This window comes from Leopardus geoffroyi, chromosome D3, assembly GCF_018350155.1.
Source record: "Leopardus geoffroyi isolate Oge1 chromosome D3, O.geoffroyi_Oge1_pat1.0, whole genome shotgun sequence".
Lineage (NCBI taxonomy): Eukaryota > Metazoa > Chordata > Mammalia > Carnivora > Felidae > Leopardus > Leopardus geoffroyi.
In genome coordinates, this window is record NC_059339.1 from 30,376,649 (window position 1) to 30,393,808 (window position 17,160).

Consider the following 17,160-nt stretch of genomic DNA (forward strand, 5'->3'; position numbering starts at 1 on the left):
TGGATTAAGCCCTATAGCTCCTTTGAGTCATTGCCTGGTCTTTTTTTCCACTCCTGTCATTTCTCTCTTGTTTGGGCTAAGGATTCTTCACCACCCTCTTCTCCTTTTTTCCAAGATTATTTCAACAAACAAATCAAAGCACACCTGGTGGAAGGCCCAAACCACCACTCCAAGTAGCGAGAAAAGCAGCCAAAGACGCACCAACAGAGTGCACACAACACACTCCAAAAACACGTGTTCAACTGTCAGGCCCTGGAGAGTGTAGGACCCCTTTGTAATATAGTAGTACTCGCAGGTGTGGGACACAGAACAAGCTAGTAAAACACATAAAGGACAGGAAACTAGCCAAAACGACAAATCAGAAGAATTCTCCTCAAAAAAAAAAAAAAAAAAAAATTCCAGGAAGAAAGACAGCCAGAGAAGTGCTCGAAAGAGACAGAAACCATATATCTCATCAAGGTTTTGGAATAACACTCAGAAGACTCATAGCTGGGCTTGAAACTAAGCTGCTTCAGAGATCAAGGACCTAACGAATCATCACAATGAATGCTGAAAATGAAATGTTGTAAAGGAGATACAAAATAAACTAGATGCAGTGACAGCAAGGATGGGAGAAGCAGCAGACAGAATAGGTGAAATAGAAGATACAATTATGGACAAAGATGAAGCAGAGAAAGGAAAGACAGGAAATTACTAGATTACGAGGCAGGTACCAGAGACCTAAGTGATGCGGTGAGATGAAATAAGAACCACATCACAGGAGTCCCAGAAGAAGAAGAGTGAGAGAAAGGGGCAGAAGGTTTATTTGAACAACTTAGAGCTGAGAACTTCCCTCATCTGGGGAAGGAAACAGGCACCCAAGTCCTGGCGGCACAGAGAACTCCCTTCCAAATCAACAAAACCAGGTCAACACCACGACACGTCATAGCGAAACCGGAAAACTACAAAGATAAAGAGAGAATTCTGACAGCAGCTAGGGACAAACGGGTCTTACTTAATCTACAAGGGAAGACACATAAGGGTAGCAGCAGACCTGTCCCATGAAACTTGGCAGGGCAGAAGGGAGGGGTAGGAAACGGTCAATGTGCTGAATGGGAACATATGCAGCGAAGAATCCTTTCCCCAGCAAGGCTGTCATTTAGAATAGAAAGAGAGAGAAAGGCTTTCCCAGACAGACAAAACCTAATGGAGTTCATGACCACTAAACCAGCCCTGCAGGAGATCCTAAGGGGCCACTCTGTGAGTGGAAAGCAGCAGAGACTACAAAGGACCAGAGGCCTCACCTAAAGCATGAAACCTTCAGATAACACAATGACACTAAATCCGTATCTTTCACTAATCACTCTGAATGCGAATGCACTCAATGCCCCAATCAAAAGACACAGGGAATCAGAATGGATAAAACACAAAACAAAACCAAAGAACAAGATCCATCTACATGCTGTCAACAAGACACTGATTTTAGACCCCAGGACACCTCCAGATTCAAAGTGAAGGTAATGGGAGCCACCTATCATGCTACTAGAAGTCAAAAGAAAGCTGGAGTTGCCATACTTCCACCAGACAGACTAGATTTTAAGCCAAAGACTGTAGTAACAGATTCAGAAGGGCATTTTATCATAATTAAGGGCTCCATCCATCAAGAGGAGCTAACAATTGCAAATGTTCATGTCCCCAAAGTGAAAGGCCCACATAGATGAATCCATTAATCACAAACACGAATAAATGTATACATACAAATACCATGATTGTAGCCGACTTTAAGACTCCACGCATGGCAATAGGTGGATCATCAAGGTAGAAAACCAGTAAGGAAACAGAGATCCAATGTGTCATTGGACCAGATGTATTCAGATATACATAGATATATATTGGACTTAACATATACATTTATATACATGGATATCAATACAGATGTAGTGAGATCTTTTCATTTAACAGCAGTAGAATGCACATTCTTCTTAAGTGCACATAGAACATTCTCCAATATAAATGACATCCTGGGTCACAAAACAGCCCTCCACAAATATAAAAGGACCGAGATCATACCTTGCATATTTTCAGATCACAACAACGAGCACTTGCTCATTCTTTCCCTCTCTCCCTCCCTTTCCAAGAGAAATACAAACATTACAAAAACATTTAGCTCACCTCCTTCCAGGAAAGGGAAAAAAAGAATAATAAACCTTGTGGGGCAATGAGTCATGGATGAAAACCACACACAGACAGTAGAATTCCATAACCAATATGTTGACAATGGAGTTGACAGAAAGTGATGTACTAAAAGAACAGACACTAAAGAAATGGTTTCTGCAAGGAAACATTAGGCTAGGGGTAAACGATTAAAAAAGAGCATGGTGGGGGGAACACGTAGGTGGCTCAGTCAGTTCAGCGTCCACCTTCAGCTCATGAGTCATGATCTCACGGATTGTGGGTTTGAGCCCCACATTGAGCTCTGTGTTGACAGCTCAGAGCCTTGAGCCTGCTTTGGATTCTATGTCTCCCTTTGTCTCTGCCCCCACCCCGCTAGCTCTCTCTCTCTCTCTCTCTCTCTCTCTCTCTCTTTCTCTCTCTCTCCAAAAAATAAACTTAAAAAAATTAAAAAATACTTTAAAAAGCATGGGGGGGAGAAGAGGCAAAAAGGAAAAAAAGAATAAGACATGACCAATCAATCAAGCATGAGCTTAAGACAAGGAAGAAAAGGAAAAATGTGAGCAAAATAAGGTAAGTGGAAACAACATACATTTTTCAACAGGTTCATAGGTAGGATTGGGAATATACTATGAACAATAGTCTCTTTTAACCCTTTTAAAGATATATGTGTGTATATATATGCATATATGTATATGTATATGTATATGTACATATATGTATATATGTATACGTATATGTATATATATATGATGTGTACATAAAACAGTCTTTGATTCACAGAATACCCCTAATAATACTGACTTTTATCACTCTACAGTTATCTAGTTATAAATACTGTAATGAAGAATTTAATTTTTTTCACTCTAAAATAAATTGTTCAACTACTGGCATCTATCACTTCCTAAGAACTATAAATTATTACTACACTAACAAAAGAACAGAACAAGAAAGATTCCTAACACATCAACTTTCAGTATGGAGGAAGAATTGGGAATGAGAATTCTAGGAAGAAATGTGAACCTTCAAAGGATGTATGTAATGGGACACAGATGGGGTTAACAAAACAAAGGCTGAGGAGTTTTTCTCTGCAATTCTAAGCTCACAATGGGAGGATACTAAAAATATACTGTAACCTTCTTTCTTATGTAACTCCTGATTTCCTCAATATAATTCATTTGCGTTTTTACATATAAAACACCAAAACGGAATATAAACTGAAGCCTTACTTTTTAAATTCACATATTTAATTGTGACATATCATGTGTATTTCGTTACTTTCAAATTCCATTCGAATACGGAATTCCATTTCCCTACTCATTTATTCACATTCAAAAACTATGACATTGCTTCTTCCAAGCAAGACTTTATTCTAGGAGCTCCAGGAGTCAAACCAGTATGTTTCCTAACCTCCAGTAGCTTATAATGATTTAGGGGCTTTGGAATGAATATTTAAATAAATATCAGATGTCTGAAACTTTAAATTTTAGAATCTGACACAAGGACTAGAAGGAGATAGTTTTAAAAGCCAGAATAGGAAAGATTTCTGAAATTAGAAATTTGACAACTTGGCTATGAAGAGCCTCTGCTCATACAGCTACTCTTTTCAGCAAAATACGTATTCTTCAGGGAGATGCACAATTGTAACTTACTCTTCGTGGAGTTATTTCAAAAATACAGGGGAACACTTTTGTAAGGTAAATGTTGAGAAATAATGTAAACATCTGAATTTCTGCATTTTCTAATATTATTTTAGTCTAAATGTAGAACAAAGGATAGAGACAAAGGAAAATCCTGTATCTCACCAAAAGAAAAATTGCCTGGGGCGGAGGGCAACCTACAATAGATACTTGGATCCAATAAGATTTCATTTAGGCATGAGTATTATCAGTCATGTTAGTATCACAGTAAGAATCCTTATCCTTAACCAAATGTCATATTTCCTCCATTATGGGAAAGCTTTTCCCAATATAATTTCACGGTCATTATATATTTTCCAGCCCATTCTTTGATCAGCCTCCACCTCTAGGATTTACCAAAGGAAAACAAAACAAAACAAAACAAAACAAAACAAAACAAAACAAAACAAAACAAAACATTCAACGCGTCATGTATCTGTAAAGTGGTTTGTTCTTGCTAACTTTCCGTCACACACATAAAATGATGATACACAGGCTACTGTGTAAATTTTCAGAGTAAATAAGGGAGAAAACTATATTCAGAGCAGGAAAGTGAGTTTCACAGGAGGGTACTTTACCTTGGTACCAAAATCGAAGTCTTGGCTAGCTGATGTAGGCCATGAATCATCAGGACCAGGTTTGTCGGAAAGCCTTTAGAGCAAAAATATACAACAAAAACATGTTCATTTATTGAAAAACAAAATTTCAAAAATTAAGGGAATGGTCAGCTATCTGTTTCTTCAACGAAGTTTCTTGGTATAATTAAACGTTGGCCTCTGTTGTTTTCATTAATTTTTACTTTAATTCCAGTAATAGTAACATCCAGTGTTATATTAGTTTATGAATATAGCGATTCACCAACTCCATACTCACCCTGTGCGCATCATGACAAGGGCACTCCTTCATCCCTATCACCTCTTTCACCCCTCCCGCCACTCACCTCCTCTCTGGGAACCATCTGTTTGTTCTCTGCAGTTAAGAGCCTATTTCTTAGTTTGTCTCTCCCTTTCTTTTTTTCTCCCTTTGCTCATTTGTTGTTTCTTAAGTGCTACATGAGTAAAATCATATGGTATTTTTCTTTCCCTGACTTTGCTTACCATACTACTCTCGGGCTCCAACCAGGTCATTGCAAATGACAAGATTTCATTGTTTTATGGTTGAGTAATATTCCAGTGTGTGTGTGTGTGTGTGTGTGTGTGTGTGTGTGTGTGTATGGATATACATATACACACACATACATACATATAGGACTTCTTCTTCGTTCACTCGTTTGTCCGTGGACGCTTGCGCTGCCTATTAGAAATAATGCTGCAACAAACACAGGGGTGCATGTGTCCCATGGAATTCGAGTTTTTGTATTCTTTTGGGTAGTATCCAGTAGTGCAATTACTGGATCATAGGATAGTTCTGTTTGTAATTTTTTGAGGAACCTCCATACTGTTTTCCACAGGGGCCTCACCCATTTGCATTTCCACCAACAGTGCCAGAGGTTTCCTTTGTCTCCACATCCTCACAAACACTTGCTTCTTGTGTCTTGGAGTTTAGCCATTCTGACAGGTGTGAACGTGGTATCTCGATGTAGTTTTGGGGAGCATCTTTTCATGTGTCTGTTGACCATCTGCATGTTGTCTTTGGAAAAATGTCTGGTTATGTCTTCTGCTCATTTGTAAACTGGGCTTTTTTGGAGGGGGGGATGTTGACTTGCATCAATTTTTTTATACATTGTGGATACTAACCCTTTACAGGATTTGCAAAACATTTGCAAATATGTTCTCCCATCCCAGAGGTTGCCTTTTAGTTTTGACGGTTTCCTTCACTGTGCAAAAGCTTTGTAGTTTGATGTAGTCCCCATAGTTTATTCTTGCTTTATCTCCCTTGGCTCAGGAGACATAACTAGTAAAATGTTGCTACAGCCAAACGTCAGAGAAATGACGGCCTGTGCTCTCTTCAAGGATTTTTTATGGTTTCAGGTCTCACACTTAGGTCTTTAATTCATGTTGAGTTTATTTCTGTCTATGGTAAAGAAATTGGTCCAGGTTCATCCTTTGGCATGTGGCTTGTCCAGTTTTCCCAACACCATTTGGTGAAGAGACTGCCTTTTCCCCACTGGATAGTCTTTCCTGTGTGTGGAAGATTAACTGACCATACAGTTGTGGATTTCTTTCTGGGTTTTTGGTTCTATTCCATTGAGCTGTGTGGCTATTTATTACACCAGTACCCACCATACTGTTTGGATTACTACAGCTTTGGAATAAAACTTGAAATCTGAGATTGCGATCCCTCCAGTTTTCCTCTTTTGCAATATTGCTTTGGCCATTCAAGGCTTTTTGTGGTTCTATACAACGTTTAGGATTGTTTGTCTAGCTCTGTGGCAAATGGTGTTGGTATGTTGACCGGGATTGCATTACATCGGTAGACCGCTTTGGGTAGTGCCGACACTTTAAAAATATGTATTCTTCCCATCTGTGAGCATCGGATGTCTTTCTCTTTCTTTCCGTCATCTTCAATTTCTTTCATCAGTGTTTTATGGTTTCCCGGGTACAGGTCTTTCATACTTTGGACCCTGTTTTTAAAAAAGCTTTCAGTTCTCTATTTTGCCTCCACCTCTCCTAACCTGTGAAATCTCCAGCAAAGACCCAGTCTGAGTTTCCATAAACAAGTGTGACAGGCAGGGAATTCCCTGAAATGGTTGAACATTAAATGTATAAAAGTTACCACAATGACTTCTCACCTCACATCTGTCAGAATGGCTCAGTTTCAACACACAGGAAACAACAAGGGTTGCTCAGGGTGTGGAGAAAAACAACCCTTGTGCACTGGTCATGGGATGTAAATTGGTATCACCACAGCGAAAGTCAGTATGGAGGGGCCTCAACAAATTAAAAGCACAAATACCATAGGATCCAGTAATTCCACTACTGGGTATTTTTTCACCCAAGGGAAATGGGGATACTAAGTTGAAAAGATATATGCACCCCTATCTTTATTATAGCATTATTGACAATAGACAAGATATGGAAGCAACCCAAGTGTCCATCAATACATGAACAGACCACGTACACACACACCCATACACACACACACACACACACACACACACACACACACACACACACTGGAATATTACGCAGCTATAAAACAGAATGAGATCTTGCCATCTGCCACATCATGGACCTACCTAGACGGTACGAGGCTAAGTGAAATAAGTCAGACAGAGAAAGACAAATCCTATATGATTTCACTTCTATGTAGAATCTAAAAAGGGGAACAAATGACAAACAGAGAAAAAGCAGAAACAGACCCATAAACGCAGATAATTCACTGTCTCTAGGAGGGAGGGGAGGAGGGGGGATGGACAAAATGGGTGAAGGGGACAGGGAAGTTCAGGGTTCCAGTTACAGAGTAAATAAATCACAAGGCTCAAAGGTACACCGTAGAGAATCTAGTCAGTGATATCATAATAGCATTATACATTAACAGACGGGAGCGACACTTATGGCGAGCATGGTGGAACATCCAGAGTTGTTGCATCACACATTACATTGTGTGTCAGGTAGACCTCCGTTTAAGTAAATATACCAAAGTGAAGATTTCTATGTTATGAGTGGAAGTACTAACTAGAGGTTAAAAGATTAAAAGTTCCCAAGGCCAACCTTGTTCCTACACTGGTCTTGCCTTATTGAGGTCCATAAGAACTAGCAAGACCTTCCAAGCCTTCAGGGGCATTCAGCTACCCAAGGAGAGAGACTGCGATCAAAATGGTCCTGGTAGTTGTGCCTCCATTTCTCTCTACGCTGCCTGAATACTTTCTTCCCTATGAGCTCCCACTCCTCCATCACTCTTCGGCACGGTTCAGTGACATTCTCCAACCTTTCAATCTTTAGCCTATGAAGGCACAGACTCCTACAACAAGGATGGGCTCAAATGACCGAGGGTAGGAGCCATGTCCTGCTCCTGGAGAACAAGCTAATTGGGAGTCTCAGTCATCCACACAGTCACCTCAACATAGGCATGTTATCACCTATCCAGATGAAGCTCCCCTACTGATTTGATAAGTCAGTCCTACCCCTGCCTAGCCCTACAGGTACATGGGAAGGGCATCACAGATTTAGGAAAAGAGGTGGAGTGAGGAGACAGCTTGCCTTGGGCCATACATCTCTGTAGTTCAGAATCTCCATCCCCCACCCGCAATTCCTTGAGAGGATCTAAGCCTTCCTCCCTAAATGGGGGTGGAAGTAGAGGATATCATATTTCTATTTGCTGTAAACAGACTCTTCCCAGCAGCTCAAATGATTTTTAATCTCTCTCCTCAGAAAATCTGAGGTATGCTCGCACCTTCAATGAAACCAACAGACACAAAAGCAGACACCTGGTCAGGACCCTCTTGAACTCTCTATTTGAATATGCCTTTCTAAACAACTCCCCTGATCCTGGGTCCTTCATTCCTGTCATTCACCTTTATGTCACTTGGCATAAACCCCCATATTCTGACATCTTTTCTAAAACTCTTATTCCTATCCAACTCAGTGTTGTTCTTCTTGAAACCTGGTCTCCTCTGCTAATTCGATTCTTACCCTCCTTCATTGTATTCATTAGACCCACTCCCCAGCTTTCTATTCTTAAGACATTTGCCTGCAAGATGAAGACAAAAAACAAAGAAAAGAAAGAAAGAAAGAAAGAAAGAAAGAAAGAAAGAGAAACAAAACCCGAATTGAAATCTCATTTCTGTCACTTATCATATCCAAATAGGTCACTTCAATCTCTTTTGATTTCAAATTCTCCATGTAAACAACCATTGGGCAAGGAGGTTAAACATAGGTTGAAGTACCAGAGGGTATTTTGATGAAGTAATCTCTGAAGTTCCCTACATATTGAGATTCTAAGTACTTTTGATTTGGCCTGGACAAATGGAGAGTCCTTAGCTGGCAGAAGTGGAAAAGTTAATGGAAAAAAAAAAAAAAAAAAAAAAAAAAGAAAGAAATACCAAGAAACCCAGAGAAGAAAGTAAAAAGGCAAAAACACAGTACAGAAAAGTCATGGGGAAATAAATCTCGAAAAAAAGAAAAATTTTCCTAGAACTAGTCAAGGGTACTAGCCCAAAAGGAAACCAGACTGGGAACCTAGGCAACAGAGAATCATAGAGCAATATCCTCGAAATAGAGGCTGAATTTAATTAACGTAACATGGTCTACAACTAGATATCCTTCCCTTACAGAAAACTCATTTGTCTCAGGAAGAGGGGATATCACCACATCTAAGGAGCTGCCTGACTAGATCTTGCTTATTATGTATAAAGCGTGACACCATGGCCATAGCTGACGTCCACCCTAAAATCTCTGATGGTAAAAACAAGGGACTAGTTACCACTGCACTAATTACTTTTGTTAGCACTAGTGGTCAAACATATAAGGGCAAATGCTTGGACTGACCTGCTTTCTTAAGAAAACTCTAAATTAGAGTTCCGACATCATTACCCTTGACATTCTGAGTTGATCTGTCCTAGGATCTGTATCTTCATCTCAGTGCTGCTGAGGAACCAGAGAATAGATGTGGAAGCTACACAGGCTGATGGCCAAACCCCCTCAGCTACTCATCGACTATGGAATCATGGGGCAAGTAATCAACCTCCCTGAACCACAGTTGCCAGAGTAATTAAAAGTAGGCTACAAAACACAGCTACTTTGCAAAGCTATGCAATGACTATATAACTTAACCGATGTTATGCATATGATATAATGTCCAGTCAAGGGTAGAAGACTCAACAACTGCTTTTGTTCTCTGCGTTCCCTTAGGAAACACACAATTTTCAGTTCATTCACTTCATTTCCTTTCCTTCCATTTTCCGTTTCATTTCATTTCATTCCTTTATACTTTGAGAGTGAGTGCACACAGAAAGAGGGAAAGATATCCCAAGGAGGCTGTCAGTGCAAAACCTGACGTGGGGCTTGAACTCACAAACCCGAGTTGAAATCAAGAGTCACACCCTTAACCGACTGAGCCACCCAGGTGCCCCAATAAATGTCATGATTACAAATCCATAAAAATCCTACCTGGTTATAGAGTCCTCCTCAGCATTCTTATCTGTTCCTAAAGAAAAAAGCAAAATACATGTTTAATCAACAATCGAAAAATATAGGAAATTACAAGTGTATGGCTAATGATTTGTTCAAAAGTATTCCTTTGGAACCACACCTGGAAACCACACTACACTGAATGGTAATTGTACCATTGGTAGGCTTAAAGCACTAAGAAATCTTACTTTCTCCTCTATATTGACCAAAAGCAAGAATGGGTTTTATCGGAATTTGACACCGACAGGTGAACTGACGTTTACAATGACCATCACTGACCGACTCTATGACACTGAAGGAAAATGGTATCGTTAGGAGAATGATTATCCTAAGCTGACAATGTCAAACTGAAACTAGCATGATTTTTCTGGACTTCCACTACTAGAGGAGTTAAAAGAGAGTACCTTTATTTTGCTGTAACACGGTAGAACTTCCCCAGCCCTTCAGTACAGACTGTTCAGTTTTAGGATGAAACACCCCCTCACAAAGTGTGCTCTATAGCTATTGTACTTTGCAGCATGGCCAAACCATAGCAAACAGACTCTCCCTGGCCTTATTTCCAATGGCAAGGTAAGGAAGAAGGATTTGGCATTCCAGTTTGATAAAGTTCTAACCTCTTGAGACTGTCTCCTTCCATCGCTAGAGAGTCTATCTAGTCCCACCGCACATCACAGAGGAGGATGATCCCAATGTGAATGCTATGTAGTGGTTCATGATGTCATTTTTCTCAACCCTCCCCATTAGGTGACACACATCTAGAGAAATCATGCTTTTTTTTTTTTCACAGAAGGCATGTATCATCAGATCCTCTACTGATGAGCAACAAAACAAAACCAAGGGCAAAGAATATCTTGAATGCCTACATTCAATTACCGGGGAATTTTAATTTTCTAAACATTCAAGATGCCCACTGTATGATTCTTACTATATGACACTCTGGAAAGAGCAAGACTATGGAGGTAAGGGTTCGGGTGAATGTAGGGATAAAGGGGCACAGCACAGAGGACCTTTGAGGCAGTGAAACTCTTTCACACGATACCACAAAGGTGGATTCACATCATTACACATTTGTTAAAACTCATAGAATGTATAACACCAAGGCTGAACACTAACACAAATTAGAGACTTTGCCTGAAAATGATGAGTTAGTGTCCGTATAAAACGCACCACTGTTGTCAGGGTGCCTGGGTGGCTCAGTTGGTTCAGCGTCCAAGTCTGGATCTGAGCTCAGGTCATGATCTCACAGTTCATGGGACCAAGTCCTGCATCAGGCTCTGTGCTGACAGCACAGGATTCTTTCCCCTCTCTCCCTCTGCCCCTTTGTTGCTCACATGCATGCATGCTCTCTCACTCAAAACTAAACAAAGGAACTGAAGAAAAGATACTACTCAAAATGGACCACTGTTGTGCAAGATGTTGACAACAGGGGAGGCTAGGTGTGTACGCGAGCATGGTATGGTATATGGAGACTCTCTGTACTTTCTATTATATTTTGCTGTGAACTTAAAACTGCTGTAACAATAAGGCTCATTAAATGTAAACAACAACAACAACAACAACAACAGAACACGGTATCCATTGAAGCTACTCTTACCACATATTAACGCATGATACAGTCACCTTGAAAATTAAGACAGATATGAAAGTAACACAGTAGGGGTACTGTCTCCCATATGGAATTATATGAAAATACATAGGCAAAATACAAAAATACAAAAGTTACTTGTATACTTAGGAAAGAAAACAATTGGTGAATATGATCAAATATCTTATAACTATAAACAGGAATTCAGCACTATAGGAGTCAAACCTGGGTTTTGCATATAATTAAGAGATTTTCTTCTAATTTTAAATAAAAAATAATTATGTTGATCGTATCTAAGAATCATAATGAAAGCTTAATCACATCAAAAAAGATTATAATGACCTAATATGGCCCTAGTCTTTTTTGTACAAATACCTACTTCATATGGATGATGAAACTGAAACCAGTACCATGGTAACCATCATATTACTTGCTAGTAGAATAAAATTTTAAGACACCACCAAAAATTAAGTCAGGGGTATAATTCCTATGCAGAACAGATTTCATCCAGCAGGCCAAAGATGGCTACCCTCAGAACATCCTCCTTGAATGACTGGCCCTTGGTTGTTCCCTGGGATCTTGGACTTAAGGAGGGTTCCCACCATTTCCTAGCTGGTTAAGAGTGGCTCACTGTGCCTAAGTGCTGGTACAATCAATGTGCTTACGGCCGTACACTTGATTTCCTTCTGGAAACCTGGAATCTTGGCACATGCTAAGGAGAAGATGCCTATGTGATTAGCGTTTGATGAAAACCTCGGGCACTGAGTATCCATAAGCCTCGTACTGGCAGACAACATTTCACTTGTGCTGTCCTAATTTCATGCTGGAGGAATTAAGCACATCCTGCTAACTCCATAGAGAAAGGATTCCCGGAAGCCTGCGCTTGGTCTCCTCTGGACTTCACCCCATGCACCTTTTCTCTGTGCTGATTGGCCTTTCTAGCCTGTCCCCATACCAAACCACAGGCATGAGTACAACTATATGCTGAGTCCTGTGAGCTCTTCTAGTGAATAATCAAATCTGGGTGCCGTTGGGGTGCCTCTAACACAACTGCGTTATATGAAATTTTTATTATTTGGGTTCATGTCTTACACGTGGTTACAGTCAGAAGGTTATGTCACAGAATATCTGTCCTGGAATCTCTTTTTCTTGTATTTGCCTAGAAAATTCCTACATTCCTATATATCCATTTGAGGAAAGGTTTCAAAGGAATAGATGAAATCATGATGTCAGAAAGTGTGAAACAAGCAACAATCCTATTTTACTCAGAAAAACACAAGAGAGAGATAATCCTGGTGGTTGCCAGTATGTTCTACCATATACAAGTTCCTCTCAAATATGAAAAATCAGTTCATTTTCTCCAACTCACTAGGACTTAGTTCATTTTTCTGGCAGATAGGAATCAAAGAAGTAACAGGGATCATTCTAGAAAAAACAGAACTATCAGACCCAGTATAAAAACATACTACCGATTCTATTCTTTTTGTTTCGTTTCCTTAATTTCTTAGAAAATGAAAAATATAGTGCACCTATTAAAGGCAGTTATTGCCAAAATAATCAAAAAGTCATAATTACTGTGTCCAAATTGTCAGGGGAATTATCCACTCCACCCTGAAAACAGCAGATTTGAGCATTAAAGATCAATAGGACCCATTTGGGGGAAGGCAAAGTGAGTTATCTTGTATACAATTGGTTCAAAACTTGGTATTCCAATTGGCCACATATTCCTGTTAAGTCACAGCTTACCAATTTGTGAAAAAAATATTAAAGCAGTTCACTTTAAAACTGTACCCTACAAAAATTTCTACCTGACACTCCAGAAAATGCTTTCAATCTTGACAGGACATCATCACTGACACTATCACTATCACCATCACTGTGTGTACAGGTAGAAAGTCGTTTTGCCTAAGAAACTCATAAAGATGACACAAACTTGAGATTAGGTAGCCCAATGCCTTAGAAGGAAATATACATATATGTTCAACATGCATATGGTGGAAATGTATTCTAATAGTAGTAGATTCCAAGACAATTTTCCTTAGAGCTTTCTTTAGGGATCCAATTCAGAAAGGCAGACTAAAAGGAGAGATATCAGAAGAAGGCCAATCAAAAGAAAATAAAGAGAGACAGCACTAACAAGATACAGTCAGGTACTCAAACACAACAAAAAAGACACAAGCAAAAGTAATCCCGTATTGACTTTTTTACTGACATCACTAGAATTCCCAAACTACGGAGAACTAGTAGATTCAGCGCATCACCTGACATTTTCTCCTTGTTATGATATTAGTTTTCTGCAATAACATATCGACACGAGGTCAGTTTCTCCAGTCTGCTGCTCTGGAAACTATTTTTGATCAAAACTTAAAACTATTAAAAATACAGCTGTCTGGGGATTCCATTCCAGAGACAGGGCCTGACAGTGGCTTCCAGCTGTTGCTGCCAGATTTTTGTCCCAGTATTCATCCAGAAGAGTTCATCAAGGACTTGAGGAAAACCTCAAGTACTCCCACAAGAAGCAGGTAAGAACGACAACACTTTTCCTCACACTTGACTCCTAGGTTTTGACAATTATGGAAAAATGCTGGGCAAGTATGCACACCAGGCTAGACCATTTTCCCTTGACCCTGCCTGGGTAGGTGTTGCATTTACAAAAAGTTAGATAGGACCTTGGTTGATATGTTATTTTTCCACATTTGGACACCGAAAGCACCAACCATGTAAATAAAAGGCCTTAACTCACAAATTGTTCTTTTGAAAAGGTTACCACCAGAGAACTTTTAAAAGTTAAATCCAACTTTCTTTGTAGTAATTTGATAAAATACTCCTGCTTGAAGTTTTTGAAAATTTTCTCAACATCACTTCCTCTAATTCCTCGCCTACTTTTTCCCTAGCACTCCTCAGTCTTCTTTACTAACTGCCATTCTCCCATCCATCCTCTCTAAAATGGTATCCCCAGGGTTTGTTCACTGGCCTTCTCATTCTCCGTGTTCTCCATCATGGACAAGCTCAATCTTTATCCAAGCTATGACTCTGCCTAATAATTCTAAGCAGATTATTTCAAATCTGCACCTCCAATCTTGAAGGTCTATCTCCAGCTGGAAACTCCTATTATTCAATTATCCAAATACTGAGAATATCCCACATGCATATTCCATCAAAGTCAACATATACAGAAAACTACTGGTCTTCCTCATTCCTGCTGCTCTCCTCTGTTCATCTGATAAAGTCCTACTCATTCTTCATGTCCAATTTAAACGCTGGCGCACAACCTGGAAACCTCTGAATCTTCTGAGAGTTCTCTCTCACCCCCAAACTTTTTATATTCAGGAATCACAAACTCATATTAACTGTACTGTTTCTGTCTCTGCTTTATCTTTCCCCTGCTACTGCCCTGGTCAAACATGAGTTCTTAACTGATGATTTTCACAGGGGAAAAAAAAAAGCCACCAAATATTATCGTTCTTTCTTTCTTTTTTTTTTTTTTTTTTTAACGTTTATTTATTTTTGGGACAGAGAGAGACAGCGCATGGACGGGGGAGGGGCAGAGAGAGAGAGGGAGACACAGAATCGGAAACAGGCTCCAGGCTCTGAGCCATCACCCCAGAGCCCCACGCGGGGCTCGAACTCACGGACCGCGAGATCGTGACCTGGCTGAAGTCGGACGCTTAACCGACTGCGCCACCCAGGCGCCCCATATTATCGTTATTTCTTAAACGAATAAAAAAATTTTCAGCAAAACAAATGAGAAAGACCCAAGGCCCAGAAAAAAAAAAAAATTAATGGAATAAACTGAACCCCCTGACGTTTTCAATCTACACAGCTGAAAGTTTCACAATGGAGTAATACCAGGCTAAGAAAACAAGAGCTTCCTTTGCCTCCCAGTCTCTTTATGTGGTTTCCTATAACCTATCCTCCATATGAGGGTTCAGCAAACTACGGCCACAGGCCAAATCCAACCTGCCATCTGGTTCTGTAAGTAATGTTTTATTGGAGCATAGTCCCATGTCTTCACTTACATATTGCTATGGCTGCTTTCACACTACAAGGGCAGAGCTGAGAGACCACATCACCTAAAATATTCACTGGCTCTTTAGGAAAAAAGGCTTGGTGATCTGTATTTTATGCCATGACCAGAGTGTCCTAACTCAAATCTAATCTTCTTAGTCTTCTGCTTCAAATTCTCCAAACTCCCTGCATCAAATACTGCCGCCTCCCTCCCTAAGAGCCCTTCCATATTCTTCATTCTTGCTAGAGAATCACAACGTTATTTGGATATTACTGTCTCCATACACAAAGCAGGTGGCCTCACCCCGGCTTCAAAAAGAGAAAGGATTACTCTAAGCTAATCACAGTACCTGATTTACCAGGGACCAGTTTAGGAGTGAGTAAGTGATGTAACCTAGTCTTTAAAATGCTAGAGGAAGTCTACTGCAAGCCTCTTCCTAGTGAAAAGAAACACCTAAAGAAAAGCAGTCCTTCCCACCCACTGGATGTTGCCATGTGAGAGTATGATACCTGGAGCTGTTGCTAATTAGCCACCCCGGAAAGGAGAAATAAAAACACCACCAACTCCAAAACTGAACAAGAGACGACTGGGATCCTGATGACATCACCGAACCATCAAAACATTTCTGGTTCCTACTGTTTTCGTCGCTGTTAGAAGTCACCTATTATTTGCCGCTAAAAGCGTTCTACCGAAGAAACTTCCCAAGGCCTATCGAGTAAGATCTACTCCTTTCTATAGCACTGATAAAATTCCATAAGCTTGTCTTACCTAGGTATTCACCTCATTCCCAACCATTCCCATAGCACACGTTTTCTACCAGCAAAACCCAACTGCTCATAAATCCTGCTAAGTTCACTCGTACACCTTCGCCTCTGCACTGCTGTGTACTCCGCCAAACACGTAATCGTGACAGTTTACAAACATTGTCAAACATACAAATGTTGGTCCTGCCAAACATTGTCATTCTGCCTCTCTACCTGGCAAACTGAACTACTCACCCTGCATGCTTACCGTAGATTCTACCCAGTCTTTGAAAACTCTGATTCCTCACCGTGAACTTACGGTAACTGGAACAAATGCCAATACAAAATAACAATGATAATTATAAACTCTACGAGACTCTGGCACCTAGTAAGCACTAAAGAGAGTAAATAATACAAATGACAGGGATAACAACAAACTCCTGGGGTGCAGAGACTGGTTTTTGAATGTTTGTATTCTACAACAACAGGATAACACTTAGTAGCTAAAAGGCACTTAAGAGTGACTTGTGAAGTGAACAAATGGACGTGAATAAAAATGATTCCTTTGAAAATTATTTTTAGAAACCACAGAAACTTTTCTGGTTCAAAAACCGCAGGGACAGCTCTATTCTGTTATGAGCACCTTCATGATCCAAACGCTGTCTGCTCCATCTTTGCCTTTGCTGTAACTTCCAAAACTAACCTACAGAAGGTCTTTGGTAACAGTCTACCAGGTTAAAGCTTTCTTCCTACTTTTCAGATTGTGCAGTGCACTAGGTGCCACAACTAGGGAGCAACAGTAGCATTTTGTGTGTGTGTGATTGTGAAACATCTTTGTGCTTTTATTACAATTCCTGGAGCCCAAGTTGCCCTATTGGAATACTTATGAAGATAAAATTTTGACTAATGGCAACAGAGTATC

General features: G+C 40.0%; 2 protein-coding genes and 1 long non-coding RNA gene across 15 annotated transcripts in view; 2 read left to right on the forward strand and 1 right to left on the reverse strand.

Annotated features, from left to right (window-relative positions):
• Positions 1-419, forward strand: part of LOC123588119 (ankyrin repeat domain-containing protein 26-like) — a 289,757-nt gene extending 289,338 nt beyond the window's left edge. The window contains exon 7 of the mRNA XM_045458428.1: positions 115-419. Within this exon, the coding sequence (XP_045314384.1) occupies positions 115-265 (151 nt within the window). The 3' untranslated portion in view covers positions 266-419. The remainder of the gene's footprint in view (positions 1-114) is intronic.
• The window catches only part of LOC123588114 (ankyrin repeat domain-containing protein 26-like), a 116,030-nt gene that overhangs the window by 81,867 nt on the left and 17,003 nt on the right, over positions 1-17,160 (reverse strand). For 9 of the 13 annotated variants that reach the window (XM_045458414.1, XM_045458412.1, XM_045458409.1 and 6 more), the window contains 3 exons: positions 9,881-9,917; positions 9,305-9,355; positions 4,409-4,481 (listed from right to left, as the gene is read on the reverse strand). In XM_045458414.1, the coding sequence (XP_045314370.1) occupies positions 4,409-4,481; positions 9,305-9,355; positions 9,881-9,917 (161 nt within the window). The remainder of the gene's footprint in view (positions 1-4,408; positions 4,482-9,304; positions 9,356-9,880; positions 9,918-17,160) is intronic. The other 4 variants (XM_045458416.1, XM_045458417.1, XM_045458411.1 and 1 more) reach the window with 1 other exon arrangement.
• LOC123588126 lies at positions 3,310-9,144 on the forward strand. The gene is made up of 2 exons (XR_006707717.1): positions 3,310-3,547; positions 9,046-9,144. It is a non-coding gene; the product is annotated as an uncharacterized LOC123588126 (long non-coding RNA).